Source organism: Atheta coriaria, unplaced genomic scaffold (assembly GCF_025399875.1).
Source record: "Atheta coriaria isolate IRGN ID8LTWV9N9 unplaced genomic scaffold, Caltech_Dcor_3.1 hic_scaffold_9_pilon, whole genome shotgun sequence".
In the NCBI taxonomy this organism is placed as follows: domain Eukaryota; kingdom Metazoa; phylum Arthropoda; class Insecta; order Coleoptera; family Staphylinidae; genus Dalotia; species Dalotia coriaria.
In genome coordinates this window covers 12,172,717-12,194,018 of record NW_027045451.1, presented here as the reverse complement: position 1 = coordinate 12,194,018, position 21,302 = coordinate 12,172,717, and the positions used below count along the sequence as shown (strand labels likewise).

Sequence of the window (21,302 nt, the reverse complement as noted above, 5' to 3'; positions counted from 1 at the left end):
CGCGACTTTGTCCCGGTAGTGTTTAATAAAAATGTAATTAGTTTTTACTCTCTTGTTCTAGACATAGTATGGGTCAATTCTATCAATAAGATTCACAATTTTATTTTAAAGAAATTAATTATATAAAAAATTGCTAATAATGCACTTCAGCGCGCCATCTCGGATTCAACTATTTAACTATAACTATGATTGAATCTCAATGCCAACATTTATCCTATAGAAAAAGGCTGTCTTTTGGGCTTTCCCGGCAATTATTCGAATTTTTCTTGCGGTAAAAACCATTCTTGGAATTTAACAAACATTTTAAAAAAAGAATTGGCCAAATTGGTTTAGGCGTTGTTCAGTTATGCGCTTACCAACAGATTTTGCAATTTATTTTTATATTATAGATTTCTGAATTAAACCGTATTAAAGATAAATACTGCATTAGATTATGGATTGATGCATCTTTTAATGGCAAATATTTTTAAAAAATTAATAAAAATATTTTAGTTTTTAACCATTGATTAAGAAAGAAACATTGCTACTTGAATATTCATTTTTTTAAGTAAAAAACTGAATTATATTCCGTTAATAATAAATTCACCTCCATTTCTTGTTGAAAGTGCATGAAATTTTCCCTGACAGTTAGTTTATGAACGTAATTCAAATTTTACACCATACATTTATCATCGTAATTGTAACACAAAATAAGATTGATATCGGGTAAATGGTGAAGTAATTTGATAGTTACTCTGATTGTGATTCGATCGCGTCTCTGCAAAGCGGTTTATTGTGCCAATGCGCGAGTGGGCGCTTAATCCTCGATGTAATCATTCATAGTGAACACCTTACAATCGCTCAATTTAAATGAATTATGGCTGCAAGTATTCAATCGGGTCGAAATCGTTAAATCCTGATTTGAAATTCGCTTCGTGAAAACGATATAAATTTTCTTCATTCAATCATTCCATCATTGGTGTGGATATTTTATATATAAATAAATATCTTCTACTTAACTACTACTACGCAATGCGCATTGCTGTAAAATTAATAAATTCTTGGTTTTGATTAATTTCAAGAACATCTCGACACGAAATCGTTTCCACTGGAGTTATTGCCACGTTATTGGTTAAGTTGGACGCGTCGTAATTGGTCGGACGACATTCTAATTCTTGATGCCCTTCATTTTGCTCCCATTCGCATGGACCAAGTGCGAAAGCATTGCAAGGAAAGAAAAAAATTAAATGCGTCCGAAAAAAGTATAATTGTTTCGAAAAGTAACGACAGATGCACTTGTGAAAGTCCAAAAATTACATAACCTCTATAACCTAACATAACATAACCTAAACTTTCATTTAATTTACGTAGGAGTACTTAACCTATATTTTATTTAAGAGTAAATAGTAAATAGTAAATAGAAACAGAATAGATTACCAATAAATTAAAGTAAAAAGGGTAAAGCTGTAAATCGTTGATTGTACAATTGTAAAAGTGGCTGTGCTGCACGCAAGGACGAAAAAACTGGATCACATACTCGTACGTACAGACGCGCGTCTCACCACAACTAGAATAATTATTCACATTGTCTTTATTATAAATCGTAAAATGTGTGCGGTGTGCACGTGAGCGGCGAGTAAAAAAAAAAAATAATCACGTATCGTTTACCACTCCCAAAATCAGATCGACGTGAGCGATGTGATATTTTTTTCTTATGCATTGAGCAATGACAACTAATCGTGCATTGTTGCTTGCGCTACAAGTACGTCTCGCCATGACAATAAACTTTTTCATCGTTGAATTTAATGTGCGTTAATTATTGTAATAAAATAAATGTCAGCGATGTATTTCATCTCTCTCTCCCGGTTGGTTATTTCTTAATTACCGACCGATTACTAAATTTACCAGATTCCGCTTTGTAATTACTGTGCGCCGCGCAGTCGCTCGATCGCAATTAATTTGATCTGTAACAAAATCCCCGAGCCCTAATTGTTCTAGAAAGGGAACTTTCGCTTTTTTTTATACGCGACTGGAGGCTCTTGAGGTTGAGGTTACTCCATAAGACATAACCATGATCACGTTTTACTTTGTTGTGTTTCGTTTCTTTTTATTGATGGATAATTAAATAAATATCAAGACTGAGATTTTTTCGGGCAAAAGTTTCGGATGAATTTTAGCGTGGCTGATTGTATAGAATTACTTACGCTGGAGTTGTACGTGCGTAACGTCGGAGAAATATGTAATAAATCTGCGAGATAATGGTCTTGAATGCCGCTTAATGAGTGTGTGCCACTGCGATGATTCGAGTTTTTATGCGTTTTATGCTCATTATGCGCTTTATGTGGTCATTTATTTGTGAATTAAACAGGAGTAGACAATCATTAACATTTATTGTTATTGCTTACTACGTGTTCTCTTTGGAGAAAACAACAATAAGTATCAAAGTTGGAAGATGTATGAAATTACGTCTAAAATGGGAAAATTTGTACAAATCATTATAACTCGGAAACTATGAGAGATTGAAAAATAATTTTTGTTTCTATGGGTAAATATCAACTTAAACTACAAGGTAACTACATTTTTTAATTTGATATTTTTATCATTTCCTTGTTATTTTAAAAAATTATAGAAAAATACGCCAAAATTGTAGAAATTTTTATGTTGAAAAAAGCAAATTTTTGCAGCATAACTTCCACAAATAAAAAAGTGAAATTTTGATTGACGTATTATTACATTAGGAATTTATTGCACAATGAATAGGAGTTATCACAAAGTACATAAGTATGATAAATTTCGCGTAATAGTGATTAAAATTTGAAAAAAGCAGAGAAAAAAAAAAAAATCTGAAGAAAAACAAAATGTTTAAATCATCATATCTCCGAATCTAAAAAAGATTTTAAAACAAATTTTACTGTAGCATAAAGTTCATAATGTGTCATAATTTAAAACTTTAAAAATTCTTATCATTCATTCGTAATTTTAAGAAATAAGTGACAAAATCGTCAAAATTTGTAAAAAAATTTTTAATTATTTTAAAAATCATGATAACTTTGTAAGCAAAACGCCTAAAACCTATATTTTTGCATAAATTCATAGATTCATTTTTGTACTATAAGATTATATCAACAAAAATTGATTTTACATTAACATTTAGTCTTAATTTCCAAAATAACACAAAATACACCCAAAAAATCAGCATAATTTCAGCAAAAACTCGTTTACTTTGCAAAACCTCTTGCACAAATAATCTTTTTATGTTCATAACAAAATGTCTTAATTAATTCTTTCCAAAAAATTTTTATATTATACCTATGTGCCTCACATATTATGTTGATAACCCGGCAACCTAATAAACACTTCAAAGTTTACACGCGTTTTCATTAATTATGCGTGATTTTTAATCAGCGCCGGCGATCATCGAGCGAATTTTGCCACAAGACGGATATTCTGTCACTTCGCTGCGCACCGTCGGTTCCAATCTCGCGTGATCGCCGAAAAACACACACGCATTTCATAACGAGCATTTTTTGATAATAAAACAGCGCGCGGCGTCCGCCGTCCGTGCGCATTGACAGTTATTTTCATTTAAAACCGGCTGACGGCACCGCCTAAATGGTTTTTATATCAGCGTTAATAATAATTTTATGTCCGCCACAACACTAGGGAGAAAATTATGCCAGAAATAACGCATAAATTATGCGCAGCCGCGCGCAGCAACCAAAAACACACAGCTTTCGCAGCGCGGCACGCGCGTAACTACTATTCATCTATCATCCGCGACTCGATTCGACTCAAAACGTTTTGATTGTGCTCGGGCCGAGCCAATCAATTAGTTAATCACATTAAAATTATGTTGCGCTTGTAAATACGCGCATGATTCTGTTTGATGTCTGTTTAGACCGCAACCAACTGTGCACTACACAACTGTGTATTAGTTTTCTTTCGCTTATTTAATTTTTAATTTAATTATGAAACACATAAAAAGAAGTGTAATTATTGCGTCGATTGGTTGATTGTTCGCGCGACCTATATGGACATGTGTGTGCGGTGCTTTTTAATAATTGCAGCCCGCAGATTCGATTGAATTTGAAAAATTAGATTTATGAATTGCGCTCGCGGCGCATGATTTTCATTCAAAACATATGGCCTAGTTTGCTGGGCGAACATGAAGCGTGATTTTTTGCCAACGATTGTTGCTAAAATTTATTGCCGTATGGCATGTTAAGTCACGACAAATTGTTGCGAGCGTTGTTTTTTTTGAGTTGCGTAGCGTTTACGGATGAATGCGTGCGATTGAAAGCGTCGGAACAAGTTATATTGAGTCAGGTGGAGTGAAATGTAAGTTCCGCTTATTAATTTTATTATGAATATTCATATTTAACATTGGATGGTAATTTCAGATTCAAACATGTCATTTTTGACTATGTTAGGTACATGATTCGTAATATTTTCAACAAAAAATCAACTTCTATTATCTATAATATGAAAGTAAATCGCAAAATTTGTTGGATGGCGCATAACTCAACAACGCCTAGATCAATTTGGCCAATTCTCTTTTTAAATGTTCGTTAAAGTCCAAGGATGATTTTTACGGCGAGAAAAATTCGAATAATTGTCAGGAAAACTCTAAAGACAGCCTTTTTCTATAGGATAAAAGTTGGCATTGAGATTCAATCTTAGTTATAGTTAAATAGTTGAATCCGAGATGGCGCGCTGAAGTTTATAATTAGCTATTCTTTATATAATTAATTTCTTTAAAATAAAATTGCGAATCTTATTGACAGAATTGACACAAACTATGTCTAGAACAAGAGAGTAAAAACGAATTACATTTTTATTAAACACTACCTGGACGAAGTCACGGTCAAAAGCTAGTATTCGAATAAAATACTGCACTTTATACACTCAAAAGTAATTTTTTCATTCTACATCAATTTCACGCTTGATTATAACCTCAATAGTGTTAATTATGTAAACGTATGTTATTAACATTGACGCCAATTGGTAATTCGCAAACAATACCTCGTCTTCGTCCACCCACTGACGAATAATGCCAAGACATTTAAATGTCTCGCAAACTTGAACAAAGCTTGCAAAGATTGCAAATAACTCCAGCATTCTTCGCCTAACATTAGCATTGCGTTTTTAAGAGAATTGCCGATTAAATAATTCATAAAGTTAAGCAATTTATTGCAGGTGTAAGATGCAAATTGCCATGCGCGTACGAGTACATTGAAAGCGTTTCATATTTAGCACGACGATGGATCATAGGCGATAATCCACGAGCGTGTAATTACGGTTTACTAGAAATATATTAATTTCGTGTTGCGAGTGAGAGGAGCTGGCGCGCGCGGCACAAATGGACAATAAATCGCATTCGAGGACGCTTTACAAGGTACTTAATGTTCCGAGTTCAAAGCGGACATCGGCAGCGATTTCATGCTTGATTTATCTATTATATCGACGCGTAGGTACTTTTAATTTTCACTAATGCAATGGTTAACCTGGCATAGTCTTTGGTTGGTACGCTTGACTCGTAGCGTGAGGTTAGTTTGAGGTAACGCCGATAGATGTCACCACATATAATTTTTAAATAAAATTTTTGTTTTTTGTTATTTTACGAACGAATTTGAAGATTTATAAAGTTTAAAAGTTACGTATTTGTTTGTTGACTTATTAACTATGTATTACACTAATATTTGTTTATATACTTAAAGTATCAAAAGAATTATAACGATTTTAAGTTAATTTAGAAACAAATTTAAAGTTTTTGAAAGAAAATTATGAATAACGCATTCAAATCAAGTTTCCACCTGTAAGGTAAATTAATTAATCGTCCCGGCAAGCTATTAAGACGCTCGACAAGTGTTTGCCTTTCCTCTACCGCCAAGCGACCCGCGAAGACATTAACGACGTTTACGTTGAATTCGCTCCTCCTGCGTGCACCGGCGGGACATTTTTGTGCATCGTCGAATCGACGCACGACGCAGAAATCCGCTTCGGAAAAGGCCACTTTAATGAGCTCTCCACTCGCCTCCTCTTCGGGAGATCACAAAGCGGCGATAGTCGGCGCGCTCGGTGGTTCATTACGGAGCGAATTCGTGACGTCGCGCAATTAAAACGGGAGCGATGCGATGTCAACGCATTCCGTGCGTCCCTCTCGCGCCGAAGAACAAAGCAGGTAGCGAAGTCGCCACAGCGCGCACGAAATAAATCGACAGAGAGTGTCCGAATTCGTGCCAAATTTGGAAAACGGACGGCACCTAATAAGAATCAATTAAGCGCGACTTAATTCGCCTCCCACAATAAATGTATTCAGCGCGTGTTTTTTGCTTCTTTTTTGGTGAAATTAAACGCGGCACGCGTGTTAAACGTCGATTTCGCAAGCGGCGGCGTTAATTAACGCATCATAAATCATTTCTTTTTCGGCGTGCGCGTTGATGCAAAAATTAGCAATACACTAACGCACATGCGCATGCGCAGAACAACACAAACTGTAGGTGTACGTATTTCGTATATCATTCATTCATAACGTTTATAAATCGTTCTTATATAATCGTATTAATTGCCCCAGATACGATTATTTAAGCACACTTTCATTTTAATGTTTAGTCGTCCACGGACCACACGAAGGAAATTTTTATATGAGATGCGCGCGCGCATGCGCATGCCACATCTGCATATTAACGTTAATCTCAATTACGCTAATTATGCAATTATATTTACAGATATTGTTGTCGGGTTTTATTTTTTGGCGTACTTACGACCCTGACACACAATCAGCGCGCCATTATTTATTTCTTTCGGCGCACGCATGCGCGAATTAACATATTAATTATAATTTAATTTCTTCATTTCACACACACTAGTTTTTAATCGATCATTTGCATGCAAATCCGATTCAATTGGGCCACTCACAGTTGTGTGCACCTTAAAATATAAAAAATCAAAATTTAAACAAAACAACAATGTTTGAGTAACACCCACATAACATAACCTATTAATTTATAATGGCATATTGCATATTTTATTTTAAGTGTTTCAATTTTCGCCGAATTCAATTTTTATGAGATTCACTTTCAATCTTCGCATGAATAGGTAATGAAATCAAACAATCCATACTTAATTGTTACATGCACACCTCGTTGACCAAATGGATTAATGTTTGCACAGTCATAAATCAATTTAAAAATTTTCCCATGTGTACCTCTTCCACACTACACACTAGCAAGGCGATTGTTTCATTTTTTTTTTTCAATTTTTTTTTATTTTAATTTTTGATCTGTGTAATCTAGCCGAATCGCTTTATAGCAACCCGTCGAGCGGTCTATATTGATATGGATACCGAGATTGAATTTCTCGGCTTACAGCGTGACCACCAAATTTATAAATTGATTTACTTTCGTCCGCGCGCCGTGTGCGTTTTTTATTTTTGCGGCGTGAGCGCGCGCCGCATGACGTTTTACATTTGTGCTCGATAATAACGTCAAGTCGCTGAGATAATTTCTTCGTATACGATGTCATTCGTTACTTTATGTTAATAACAAATAATTATAGTGTAATGGTACGCGTGTTCCAGATATCTGATACGGCGGATACAAGCTGCGTGATTATCTTCGACGTTGCTTTTCGATTCGTTTCAATTACTCACGCATTTCGGCTGCGTTTCGAAACGTTGTTTAAATATTAATTTCGTGTACGTATTCTTAAATGCTTCTGATTGCAGCGTCATTATTTTATTTGGGAGGAGGAATTTTGGGAGAGTATCATTGTCGTCTAGAAAAAAATCGTTTTTCAGGGATTTTTTGTAATTTTTTTGTATTTTTGGTAGTAAAAATGGTGTTATAAGACATAAAAACACTTTTGTGATTATTTGAAGTAATTTTACGCTTGGTACTTGAGTTGAAATATTCAGAAATGCCATATTTTGGTATAAAATTAACAAATTTCCATGTAAAAGTAATTTTAAAAGAACGAGAGGAAGAAAAACTGTATTTTCTTAATATTGAAATCTATAATATAAAAATGAATCGCAAAATCTGTTGGTAAGCGCATAACTCAACAACGCCTAAACCAATTTGGTCAATTCTTTTTTTTAATGTTTGTTTAAGTCCAAGGATGGTTTTTACGGCGAGAAAAATTCGAATAATTGTCGGGAAAACCCTAAAGACAGCTCTATTCTATAGGATAAAAGTTGACATTGAGATTCAATTATAGTTATAGTTAAATAGTTGAATCCGAGATGGCGCGCTGAAGTGCATTATAAGCAATTCTTTATATAATTATTTTCTTTAAAATAAAATTGCGCATCTTATTGATAGAATTAACACATATTATGTCTAGAACAAGACAGTAATAAAGAACATTTTTATTAAACACTACCGGCAAGAAGTCGCGGGCAAAAACTAGTTTTTTATAGTTATTTCTAATTTTTGATAGTAAAAACACTTTTGCGATTAGCTGAATTAATTTTACGCTTGTTACATAAACTGAAGTATTCAGAAATATAATATTCTTGGATAAAATTAACAAATTTTCAACGAGAAGAGGAAAAACAGAATTTTTTCAGATTTGCAAATTGTAATGATAAAAAAAGATTTATTGTCTTTTTTCTATATTAATTAAGTAACTGTGAACTAAAACTTCCAATAAATAATTTTGTGGAAACAAATTTCACAAATTATAGACATTTTTACTTTGCACCGTACTTTCTTAATAAAACAAGATTAAATCAAGTTTTTAGTTGTAGGTATATTTGTGTGTTTAATATCCCAAAAGCTATTTAAAACCAAAATATTTAAGGAAAACCATGTAATATGTTTGTGTAGATTGTAATATTCGTAATCGCGCTTCGATCTGCGTTCCCAGCAGCCAATTAACATGCGCCGGAATAAAATCAAGAATGTTCAATGTCCGAGATTGAATCGCGATTATTTCCACAGAAACAAGTAGCGAAAATTTGATTCAAAAGTCAATGCGCACACCAGGTGGTCCGCGATCAAACTCGCATTACACTCGTACGAAATCTAATAAAGACGTTTTTCGATCAAGTCACTACATATTGCCACAACCGCACCAGCCTCACTTGGCTCGCTTTTCTCACGATAAGTAATTCGATCCGCATGCGCGTCATTAAATCGACCAGGTTGAAGTTTCTCGAGAAAAAAACTCAAAACTTAAACAAGATGATACACGAAGCGAAACATTTCACTCGCTGAGTTATGCGGCACGAAATTGCTGTTGAAATATGTTAAAACTGCAGCCGCATAAATGAGACATTAAGAAAACAACAAGGTGAAATTATAAGGTCGTTATGATAATAATTCAGAGCGTTTTCAGCGTGCGCAGCTTGCACGCTGCATGTTTGCACATTTACCCGATGAAATATATTTTGAGTTTGCGTGTTGTCTGCATTTCGTGTCCGAATTTCGCACGCATCATCTCCCGCTGACGCTGAGGAGATAACTCGATAATAAATTTGTTATGCTGACACTGTCACCACCGAAACCTACAAAAATAATTTACCAGCAGCACAAAAAACGCTTCGACATGCACCTTAAAATTATGCGTGTTTTTTATGTCGAATTTAGTCAGGATCCCAGCCTCCAGCACACGCAACATGTCCTTAGATGTAAATACATTTTCGACGTCGTGGCACTCCTTAGATAAAAACAAGGTATAATGAGGCGCGGTGTGTTCACGCGCACCAACTAAACTAATGAACATGTGTGTGTGTGTCTTATCGGCCCTTCGATCGCGAAGAAATAATTCTCGTGCGCGGCGCGTAGGACGACCGCCGACCAAAACCAGTAGCCATTATTTAGACCGCATCCAAACATCGAATAAAATTCTAACGCTGTGTTCAATGATTTAATTGGGCATGATCTATATGTGTCGATAATTAAATTATTTTCTTCAAATGGTAATCAAAAGCAACCATTTTTTGCCATCGGAGTGCTAATGAAATGTGTTTTTATAGGTTGGCATGCTGAATTATTCTCTAATTGAAAATGTGAGGCTTGCCTTTTAAGTCGTTGCTTAATTAATTACTTAAACAGCTTCAAACTTGACAGGAGAAAATTAACAGATGGTTCTGTATGAGAGACGCGAGGCAATTGTGGTATGAAACTATTTTTACAACGCGGAACGAACTGCATGGAGACTGTTACGTGAAATTGCCGAATTAATAAATCAATTAATAAAACTTTTGCCATGCGGCACAAATATTGATTCAGTCATACATTTTCTATTTATTGGTGTAACAATTATAATATTATTGGCATATAGGTATTATTATTTTGTATGAAATATCAACTCAATTGATAATAATTTTATTATTTGTTTGTTTGTTACGCTTTCACGGCTAAACCGCTGAAGTGATTTTAATAAAATTTGTTATGGTGATGTATTAGGGTGGAGGTTATAATATTGACTAGTTTTTGTTGCAAAATTGTTTTAAGGGGTAAAATAAGAGATGAAAGTTAATTTGAAGATTTAGTTATAGTTTAAGTTGTATAATTCACATCCAGATGGCGCTAAAATGCACTTTTTTGTATAAAACTATTTTCGTGTAAAAATTTTATTATTTTCTTATTTATTTAAATAAAATTGTGAATTTTATTAACTTTTAATTTCATGTTTATCTATAAATAAAAGTTGAACATGATTGAAGTATTGAGCATTTTTGTTTTCGCATGTTTCTTGCCGATATTGATTAAAATGCAATTTCGCCTTCCTTCTGATAGCAACGCAATCAATGTCACACAGAAATTATGTTTACACTAACAATAAAACGTGGGCATTCGCGTATAAAATTTGAATTTACTCCGTTGGGAACACTTGTATACACAGCGCGTAGAAAATGCAACAAACCCAATATGATTAGCAGCGAGTAATTTCAGTTATTTCCACCAATTCGAGTAACAACCATTCATTGTCACGCTCAATTTGATCAATCTATCCGAACAAAAAGCAATTAATTAAAACATTAATAGTGTTTACCTTCAGATACAGCGGATCGGTGTGAGAAGTGAAATTAAATCTCCGGTTCTATCACAATGCGAACACAAAACACAATGTTTATGATTTAAAATTTCAAACACACATTTGCGCCGTCGTGCTAGCCGCAGGAGTAAGCCATAATTCACGATAATTGCTTAAATGGTAATTGTTAAAAACTGGTCTAACCTTAAATCTTCACTGAGCACATTTTATCCACCGCACTCGTCTAACTACTTTTCTAGCTGCGCGCACCGAAGATGACGACTGAATAGAGATGAATAAAATGTTGTAGAGTTTTGAGGTATTCACAACGCATGCGTGCAGGTATTTCGTGCGTGGTTATTTAAACAATGCAAGTAAAATCATTTATCTTATGTGCATTTTAATTATGATTATTCATATCGATTCTTTATTACTATTTAAAAATTTCATTAAAATTTTGATGCAGAGAAAACTATGATTATTAATGTTTGAATAAATATGTAATTACTACAACAAATTTAGAGTTATTCGTAAATTACTTTAAAAATTCTATTCAGTGTCTAAATCTTGACCTAACTAAGAAAAAACATTATCAAAAACTTTATTATTTTATGAGTTATTTCAACAAATGTAAAGCAACTGTAAAATTATTAAAATTCAACTTCAGTTGTATGTAACTCAAAATCAATTAGTTTGATTAACAATTTTTTGTATGATTTAGACGTATAATTTAATGACAAATCCAAATTAGCAAAAATAATTAGCTTTTTGTTAATAAGTTTTGAGTAATTAAATAATTAAATCAATATTGCATCAAAATCTCGACTTTTTTTTGTCATACTTCAGTAATTAGTAAATTACTTAAAAACTAATCAATATTTAATCATAATTTCTTCAAAAAATTCTTGATTATTAAATTTTTGACCCTTTTATTTCCATAATTACAACTCAATTTATATGACCGTTCAAAATAAATATAAAAAAATCTATTTATTTGTTTATATCTTTTGATGCCATTATCTAATCTCTAAAATTTTTGGAATTTGCATATAAAATTTAATATAACACAGATTTTTAATAAAATTCAAATTTTATTGCGAATAGTTTTCGTGAAATTAATAACTATAACTATGAAACTATCATTATCGCGCCGCGTAAGTACACGCCAAGATTATAATTAATTAATAAACATAAAATAAACGACGCTGCATGTTTCAAGATAAAAGCAATTAGCCCGATGCGAGTTAATTAATGGAAGAATTATTTTTTGCGGCCCGCCGCCGATAAGATCGCACAAACGCAAAGACATTTCTTGCGTTATGCAAGCGTTCTTTTAATCTTAATTAAAAATTTATTACATTTTCGATGGTGTTCATTAAGAAATTGTGCAAATTCGCAAAAATCAACAAAATTTCATATAAAAAAATAAACTCAACTTAATTGGCTTATAAAACAATTATTGACTTACTTGTGATTGGAAAAGTCTTCGAAACGTATCCTTAGTATATCGCACTTCATTCGAGATGATAGCGAAGCATTGTCGTAATTGTGCCATATGCAATCGCTCACGAAGATTCTCCTCTTCCATGCTAGACATTGGCACCAAACTCTTCCTTCGCTCCGCGAGTTTTTCATCGGCGGTTTTTTCATTTCCATCAACGTCATTCTTATGGGGTCGGGAATGTCGCCGTGGAACAACCGGCGTTGTGTCCGGCGTGTTCTCCTCGGCGATCGTGGTGATCGGTGGCTTATCCATTGCGCAATCAAGTTAAATCCACATCAATTCCAGCGTCCGCGCACACCGCGGCCGTTTAACAGCGTTTTTTATTATTAATTTATGCCTCCGCCGACGAAGACGAAGACGCGTTGTGTGTCACTGCCGATATTTTTTCTAACTGCGCGCGGATTTCTATTATTTTTACGATTGAACGCGACTAGAGGCCAACGCGGTGAGTTGATTGTAAAATCATGTTATTCGAATGCAGAAGATGAAAGCAGTGAAAACAGGAATTGAATTCGACGATGCTGGAAATTGAATGCGAATCGTACGCGATTTAAGCGGGTATCAAACGCGTCGAAGGAGGCGAGAGCGTTTGGCGGTCGTTCTTCGTCACTTGTTGCTCTACGGTTAACTGGCAGGCTGCGGCGGGCTAGAAGACAAGAAACACAAGAGGTCGGGCCGCTCACCTGCTAACACCTCGGGGTGGGACGCATGTGGTGTGTGTCTTAGGTGATTACAACTGAACTCCAGATGTGTTCAGGGTACGGACTTACACAATTATTACTTACACCGCAAACCACTTTATAATTTAATATATTTCTGATGTCTGTTAATCAATAAATAAAATTACGTAAAATTTATTATCACGAAATTGATATGGCGAATTGACTAAAAGTAAGTAATTTCAGTTTAATGGTTGTCCGAAACGGAAATATCACTCACACGCAATTAATTCAGATTTAATCAGAAATTTTACGATTTTACCTTCTAAATTTACTCTCAGCGGTCGAGTATTACCCACCTTGAACTACTTAATTGTCAAATTGCAAGCAATGATGATTTAACTTATGTAAAATTAAATATATAAATAAATATGTGTAGATTATGCATTATCTGAAAGTGTAATGAGACCTTAAACGATGCATGTGAATAAAATGAAATTTAAATGATTTTTATTTGCTGCACCCACCGCAATTAAACGCGCAATGGATCGTAGCGAGTAAAATCGTATAATTGAATTTGTTACGCAGAACGTGTGGATACGCCTATTGCACATTGTTCTTCAACATAATATATGATTTATGCACCTGGTTAGCATGCGGTAAAATGGCGTGCAAACAAAAGTCATTAATTTAATACGTTACGTATGCAACCAAATGCGCACACGGGCTTGATTTCCAATAGCGAATTCGGTGCTTTATGTATGCCATTTTGTTGCTTATCAATTTAAATTCACAATTTACCACAGATCGTTATTCTCTGTATAAAACTAGATTTATGTCGTTGCTGGCTTTTAATAGTATACGAGGCCGAGACGATCGCCGCGGGCTCGAAAGAGAGAGAACATCAACTACAGCAGCACAGGATACTGTGGGACAGGACATTGTTATACCTGGCCATGCGACCAGCGCGCAAATCCTGAGATAAGTGCGACGTTAGTGATAAGATGGCCAGCGCGCTTGCGGTTGCGCTGCTGGCGCTCCAGATCATTGGGGGCAGCTTGCGTGTGAACGGCGCCGGTGACGGATGCAAGGGCCGCTTTTACAACCTCCGGCGACATGTGAACTTCCCGCGTTTGCCGATGGACACTTGCGGTGAGAATAACGGCGATCGCATCGTCGGCGGGCAAGCGGCGGCGCTCGGTGAATTTCCCTGGATGACGCGTATTGGTTACAAGCTGGAGAATTGTTCTTCACCGGTTGAGTACCGATGTGGCGGCGCGCTTATCACAGCCAATGTTGTGATCACCGCAGCGCATTGCACCACCAATCTACCGATTAATCAGTGTAAATCATCCGGAACCTACAACACATACTATCCGTAAGTTATTTCTGCATACGCACATTGCACACGAATATTGATTTGAATTTGAAGTCATTCGGTGCGCTTGGGCGAACATCTCATCAAATCCGATCCGGATTGCGAGCAGAATGTTTGCGCTGCAAAGGTGCAAGATATTGACATCATTGAGGTCATCGTGCATCCCTTGTACAACACACCAAAACTACGCAATGACATCGCCATTCTGAAACTAAGAAGGAATGCTATTTTTAACGGTATCATTTTTACCATATCCGGTGAGTGATTGTGTTAATAACCACTTGTTTGCAGGTTGGGTAAATGCATTGTGCTTGATAGCCGATAGCCGTGTGACGATCCAACGTTATATCAATCAGACTGGTATTGTAGCTGGATGGGGCATAATTAACACAAAAACTCATGAGTTGAGTAAGAAATTGATGAAACTGCGAATTCCGATTCTTCCGATCGAGCGTTGTATGGATGCGTACAGGGATCGTGCGAATCTTTCAGCGAGAGAACAAGTGTGCGCAGGCGGTAATATTGGACAAGATTCCTGCTCGGGTGATTCCGGTGGCCCGTTGTTCATCATCGATGACTACGATGGCGGACCCAGATATAGAATGTTGGGTATTGTCTCGTTTGGATTCAAGAAGTGTGCGGTTAAACCCCTGCCCGCTGTTTACACCAATGTCCTGTATTATGGAAAGTGGCTTATGAATAATATATTTTAATCTTGAATCCCCACTGAATACCTGGGTTGATAATAAATTTCTTTAACTTTTATTATAGGAAAAAATGATTATTAAATGGTTTTGTAGACGTGGTTATGTATAATATTTTGTAGGTTAAACAGATGGCAGTGGTGTAAGTGTGTAACCAAAGTTGCCTATATTGTGCAGAAAAAGAAATTTCTTAATTATTTTTTTATTATATTTAATTTTGTGTGATACCTACGTGGTTAACTAGTGAATTACGAGTACTTAAAGTGTGGAAATAAAATAAATTCATGAATTTGTTCCGTTTATTTCTTATCGCGCAAACTTGCATTACGTTTAATGATTGGTTCATTAAAATGTGATAATTTTAAATATATTTCAACGCCTACAGGCAATCAATTCGCTGCAGGAATTATTTGCGAGCATGCAGCGTGTCCGTACGATATCGCGTCGATAATATAACAAAATGATGTATACGGATGCGTTTGTTGAAGCCGGAAACTAAGCACGACTTAAGCCACATCGCCGAATAAAAATACACATTCATGCTTGGCGGTGGCAGCAGGAGCGCGATTTTGAGGTTGAGGTTTATTTACTGCGTGCGCCCGCCGGCTCCAGTCGGATGCAGCGCTTCTCTAAGAATAAATCGCGACCTACGCTCGGCGCGCGTAGAGACGCCGCGCCGCTGAAAAAGTGCGCGAGTGCATCAGTTCGTTAACTATGACCAGGCTCACGGTGGCGATACGCGTCCGCCCGTTATCGGAAAGGTGACAAGTGTTGTGTAGTTATTACCTTTTATCCGCACACATCGATGCGCTACTACGCATGCGCAACTTGCAACTAGCAGCAAAATCGCACATTTTATGCTTTTGCCCATGCTTATTCAGGTTAATGTCGCTGCGTACTAATATCACAAATGTCAACTAAAATAAATACTAAGTAAACCTCGTTTCCACGAACAAACTATAACTTATTTATATTTACGTAGTAAACCACTCACTAAACACTTTCATCTGTTTGTTGATATTAATAGATGTGTGGTGTTTTAATTAGTCTCACGCTGTTTTATTTGATTTGATTGCGTTTTTTAGATTTGATGCTGAAAATAAATAAAATGTTCTAACGCTTGGAATGCGAAAGCGCCACTGTGTCGTAAATATCCATCGCCTAGGCCAGACAGCGACGGTGCACGTTGAAAGCTTTTATATTTCGCATTGCATTTTCCGTTTCCATCTGCTTGCAGAGTTGCAGCGCGCAGTGAGTAAACAAAGAAGACTTGGATGTGTCTTCGCGGCGGAAGCGACGGCTAAAAATACCATAATCCCATTGATTTACACACGACGCGTGTCACCCCTTGTTTACTCACACCCTAAATTTAAATTAAACAACTTAGAAACATTTATGTTACTTGACATTGTTTTTTATGTAATTATAGAGAATTATCCAGTAAATCCGTATCGATTGTCTCGGTTGAGAATGAAAAGACTCTCGCTGTGACGAACACAAAGGTAATATAATTATATTAATGTTTATATTTGAAGTAAAATGCGATTGAAATTAAAATTAATAACTATAACGGAGTTTGGCGCAGCAATAACTTGTCATAATTTAAGGCGTCACGTCGACTTTTCGGAAAGTCCTTTGATCTAATTCCGTCTTGCAGGTACCCGAACAGAATGCCGGAGACAGCAGGGAGCGCGTCCGAAGATTCAACTTCGACTACTGCTTCAATTACCAGTCGAGCCAGGAAGACGTATGCGCGACTATAATTAGGCTGCGGCGCTGCGCCGAAAAACATTTTTTTAATTTTTCTCCTGCTGTCGTAGGTGTACCGGAAAATCGGCGAGGAGATCGTCGCCGGTGTGCGGACGCGCGTGCACTCGTGCATTCTAGCGTACGGCCAGAGCGCTTCCGGGAAGACGCACACCATGATCGGCGACGCGCCCCACGACGAAGGCGTCGTGCCACGTCTGTGCCAGCACTTTTTTAATTATCTCATGCAGGCTGCCATTGGCAGCGAGTTGGAGGACATTCACGCTAGCGTCAGGTGTGTAGCTAAATGAAAAACAAATCGTCTACGAAAATGGCGGAAAACGACCTTTTGTACATGATTGGCAAAAAAGGAAATTGTCACAGGTTTATAATCAAACGTAATTACACACAGGAATTTACCGCAATGCCGCGCATTGTTATCAATTTACGTTGATATGGAGCGTGAAATTAAAACTGGAAAAAATAAATCGTGGGAAATGAGTTTTTTGGATTGTTCACGTCCCGCGCGCAAATTTCGCGTGACACGTCGAATTGCGAAATGACTCGAAATTGATTTTTCGAGAGGAGCAAAACATCGTGTGCCGAAAGCAATTGTTAGAAATGACGGGGTTACACTTCGTTGTGTTTTCGAAGGGTCGCAACGCGCCAAAATCACGAAAGTTGAAGCTTCGTGCCGTAATAACTTTAAACACTTTCCGCCGAGTTTTCTACACTTTCCGAATAGATTATTTCGTTCAATTTGCGCGTTATTCGCGTCGCACGCAACTTGAAAACATCCAAAACTTAAACCAACATTATTAATGTCGGTCTATCGTGTGCGAGTAATTATTTGCGCATTTATCTTTTAGTTTTTTGGAAATCTACAACGAAAAGGTACGCGATTTGCTCAATCCCGCTGCGGGTAATGTCCTACTCAAAGTTCGGGAACATCCAAAGACAGGGCCGTACGTTCAGGGTAATAACCAGATGTTTATTTCTATTTATTTAAGTTGTAATTGTTGTTGGTGTATTTGTAGGATTATCCGAACAAACTGTATCAGATTCCAGCGCTTTGCTGTCGCTGCTGCACGCCGGTAACGCGAATCGAACAATCGGCGCAACGAATGCAAATCCAAGATCCAGTCGTAGTCATTCCGTATTCACAATCACCTGCCTCGGCGGGTTGAAATTGAAGTTCGTTGATTTGGCAGGAAGCGAGCGCGCCGCCTCGCACACGACGTCGCGCTTTCGCGAGGGCGCCAACATTAACAAGAGTCTCGTAGCATTACGAAATGTAATTTCCGCTCTCGGTAAGTGCCTTGCTCCTCAATCACAAACAATGCTCCTTGACGCGCACTGATTAGCTTACAATTACAATTCGTTTAAATCGCTTATTCCTACAGCTGACTGGAGTAAACTTTCGAAAGTGAAGAAACGCTTCGTGCCTTATCGTGACTCTGTACTCACCTGGTTACTAAAGGACACCTTGGGTGGAAATTCGAAAACTATATTAATCTCTAGTAAGTATTGAATTTAAACACACATAGAGGCAGATTAAGACTGAAATATTTCTCCAGCGGTCTCCCCAGCAAGCACATGTTATAACGAGACAGTAAATACGCTGAGATTCGGGCAGCGCGCCAAACAAATCGCAGTCCAGCCGATTCTCAATGAAGACCCCAAGGAGAGGACCATCCGAGAGCTGCGCGCCGAAATAGCCAAACTTAGAGAACTGCTCGATCATCACGTACACGTAAGTTGTCTAGGCGGTAATCTCACGCACGATCGCAAAATGACTGTTTTTCTTCTATTCTTGAAGAAACCTCTGGAGTGTGAAGATACCAGGAACGAAAGTGCTGATAGTGACAGTGGTGTTAGTGTGTGCGAAAATCTAAATTCCGATAATGTATCCGATAAAAGTGTGCAAAAGAATGACTGCAGCATTGTCGCCGTTGAGCGACTCTATCCTCTAATGGAAGTCACCGCTAAAATGGCCGATCCTGATAAGCCGCCATCACGTCCACTTCAACGAACGTTCAGTGTGGATCATCAAGCGGAATCACAAGCAACAAAACGCTATAGTTCACATGAAGTACTACCTACGAATGATAAAGTTAAAAATCAACGCCATTGAGGAAGTTATCGACGGATAAATCCAACTTGTCGTTGAAAAAGGTTGAAGCGAGGCCCAAAATAGATCCGAAGCCAAAAGTGGATTCGCATCGCAAGGCACAGCCTAAACCACGTTCGCAAATTGTCGCTGCTGTCACGCAGCGCCTCTACAACAAAGTGAAGAAGAAAGAAGTCGCCACAGACACGCTGGATCTTAGTAATCCTATACATGAGTTGTCGATTACATCAAAGGCGCGTTTCAGGCTGCAGGAACTCACCCAAAAGGCGCTTAAAGCTCATCGCAGGAAGAATGCCGAAACGCAAACAAGTCTATTTCCAGTTTTGCGTTTTAAAGAATCAGCTACAGATGTAGATGATTTACGCCTGTTAAACGAAGAAATCGCTAACGTAGATTGTGCAACAGACCCTATCAATACTTCTGATGCAACTACAAATTGCAGTTTCCTTGAAACACTTCAGAATCTACAACCGTTACAACCTACAATTGTTTTGACAAGGAGTTGTGGTACATCCACAGAGAATCTAACTGCTTCTAACACTAATAATAATAAACCTGTGATAGAAGATGATGAGAGAGGACGACCTCTGTCATTTACAAAATATTTAATGTCACAACAACAAGCGCCGACGTTCGAAATCGTTAATCCAGCGACAGCGAATCCCATCTACACCTCCTCGGTGAATATCAATGTTAATCATAATTATGGCACGCATGGTGGAAAATCACATGACCTCGAAATGGTAAACGATGCGTTATCTGATGACAGCCTGGAGGAAAGCGAACGCCAAGGGAATGTGTGTTTTCCCACGCCTGATCTCATCAGTAATCACAACTCGTTGGAACCGCACGCAGCGCAATCAACCACAACGAACAACAATAACATGTGTTATGCTATCAGCACCTCGGTCGAAGACAACACGTTGGGATTACTGCCGGAATCTTCTACGAATCACGCGAATGTATGCATTGCAGTTGCGAATTGTTCACTGGAGAATTTGGCTTGTAAAAACGTGGAAACTCAATACGCACCGCAGATGTGTGTGCGTGATGACTTCGATGATGATTACGATATATTTTACAAAGCACCACCGCAGAAATATCGCTCGAATATCGCGCATGATCATCTTCATGATCCAATCCATCCCAGTGAGCCAGTGATACTGAAATCAATCATGAAATGTAGTGATACAATGAGTGATGATTACGATAGTGAATCCTTACATGTGTTTGATAACATTCCCGACTCGTTGAATTATTACTACGAGAAGGGCAGGAAAACTGTGCGGTTTGATTCGCCCACATCAAGTCGCACTTCACAACACCAGCAAGATGAACGTATGATGGACGTGATGGCGGGTTTCATGAAAGAGGTTACCACGTTGATGTCTAACCTCACAAAAGTTGCGAGTCGATTGGACGTGCAGGAAACTGAGCAGAGTTATGATATGCATGTGGTGGTGAATGATATTCAAGGACTGAATAATCTTAAATGTAACCATTGTACACCAACTAGTTCGCAGATTCACCACTTGTCCGAATCCACGCAGACATTGCCGATTTCCACGAGCGATTGTTCCACTGAGATGGAATTCGAAGCGTTCCCAGTGAATAAATTCGAATCGCTGCTGGAGTCGTCATGTAAACGATTGGAATCGACGATTCAGAGAAGTATCAGCAATGTGCACGAGCGGCGTGATGTTTTTAACAGAAACCCGCCGGATTGGAATTACAGAAATGTCCCACCGGATGATTCGAGCATTGAAAGTCAACCGACCTTCTCGGATTATGGTAGTTTACCGCGGCGTCGTAATAGAGCGTCGATTTCGAGTCCGAGTAGTTACTTGAGACAATTGACCAACATGCGTAGGGAGATCGTGAGGACGTCCAGGGACGAATTGCTGCACGAGGCTGACATTCATTTGTGAATACTAACGTAACATAACTAATTTAATGAGTATTTATCTTTTGTATTCAATGACTTTAGTTTATAAGTACTAAAATAATGATTGATATTTGAACGCGAGATTAATAAAACATTAAAACAAAAAATCATATTTTGGAACCAAACATGTAAAAAATGGTAAAATTCTAAAATTGGTGCCTGTTTTTTCGTTGAAGCAGTAGTAATTAAAATATCGATGTTATTGTACCAGGTACGGATAGATCATAACAAACATCGCATTATGACTTCATAAATTTGGTAAGTTTCAAGTTT

At 37.3% G+C, this 21,302-nt stretch overlaps 3 protein-coding genes across 4 annotated transcripts in view; 2 read left to right on the top strand and 1 right to left on the bottom strand.

The window, feature by feature from the left end:
• The window catches only part of Nox (NADPH oxidase), a 37,865-nt gene extending 24,765 nt beyond the window's left edge, over positions 1-13,100 (bottom strand). Inside the window, exon 1 of one of the 2 annotated variants that reach the window (XM_065312914.1) lies at positions 12,431-13,100. In XM_065312914.1, the coding sequence (XP_065168986.1) occupies positions 12,431-12,718 (288 nt within the window). In that variant the 5' untranslated portion in view covers positions 12,719-13,100. Of the gene's footprint in view, positions 1-10,980; positions 11,233-12,430 lie in introns of those variants that run through there. The other variant, XM_065312915.1, reaches the window with a different exon arrangement.
• Positions 13,101-13,971: 871 nt separating this feature from the next.
• LOC135799733 (CLIP domain-containing serine protease B4-like) lies at positions 13,972-15,496 on the top strand. Its single transcript, XM_065312945.1, has 3 exons — positions 13,972-14,503; positions 14,558-14,739; positions 14,795-15,496. The coding sequence occupies exons 1-3, from the start codon at positions 14,130-14,132 to the stop codon at positions 15,214-15,216; spliced, it is 978 nt and encodes a 325-aa protein (XP_065169017.1). The 5' UTR covers positions 13,972-14,129; the 3' UTR covers positions 15,217-15,496.
• Positions 15,497-15,808: 312 nt separating this feature from the next.
• LOC135799719 (kinesin-like protein KIF18A) lies at positions 15,809-21,136 on the top strand. The gene is given in 10 exon segments (XM_065312916.1): positions 15,809-15,968; positions 16,637-16,709; positions 16,865-16,954; positions 17,028-17,248; positions 17,823-17,929; positions 17,991-18,263; positions 18,357-18,473; positions 18,531-18,706; positions 18,773-19,069; positions 19,072-21,136. Coding segments are annotated over 10 exon segments (3,342 nt in total). The 5' UTR covers positions 15,809-15,921; the 3' UTR covers positions 21,013-21,136.
• Positions 21,137-21,302: the final 166 nt, after the last annotated feature.

Bases quoted from the DNA above. Each gene is read 5' to 3' on its own strand.
- LOC135799733 (XM_065312945.1), top strand. From the start codon at position 14,130: ATGGCCAGCGCGCTTGCGGTTGCGCTGCTGGCGCTCCAGATCATTGGG. The intron at 14,504-14,557 runs GTAAGTTATTTC...TTGAATTTGAAG, and splicing joins ACCTACAACACATACTATCC to TCATTCGGTGCGCTTGGGCG. The intron at 14,740-14,794 runs GTATCATTTTTA...ACTTGTTTGCAG, and splicing joins AAGGAATGCTATTTTTAACG to GTTGGGTAAATGCATTGTGC.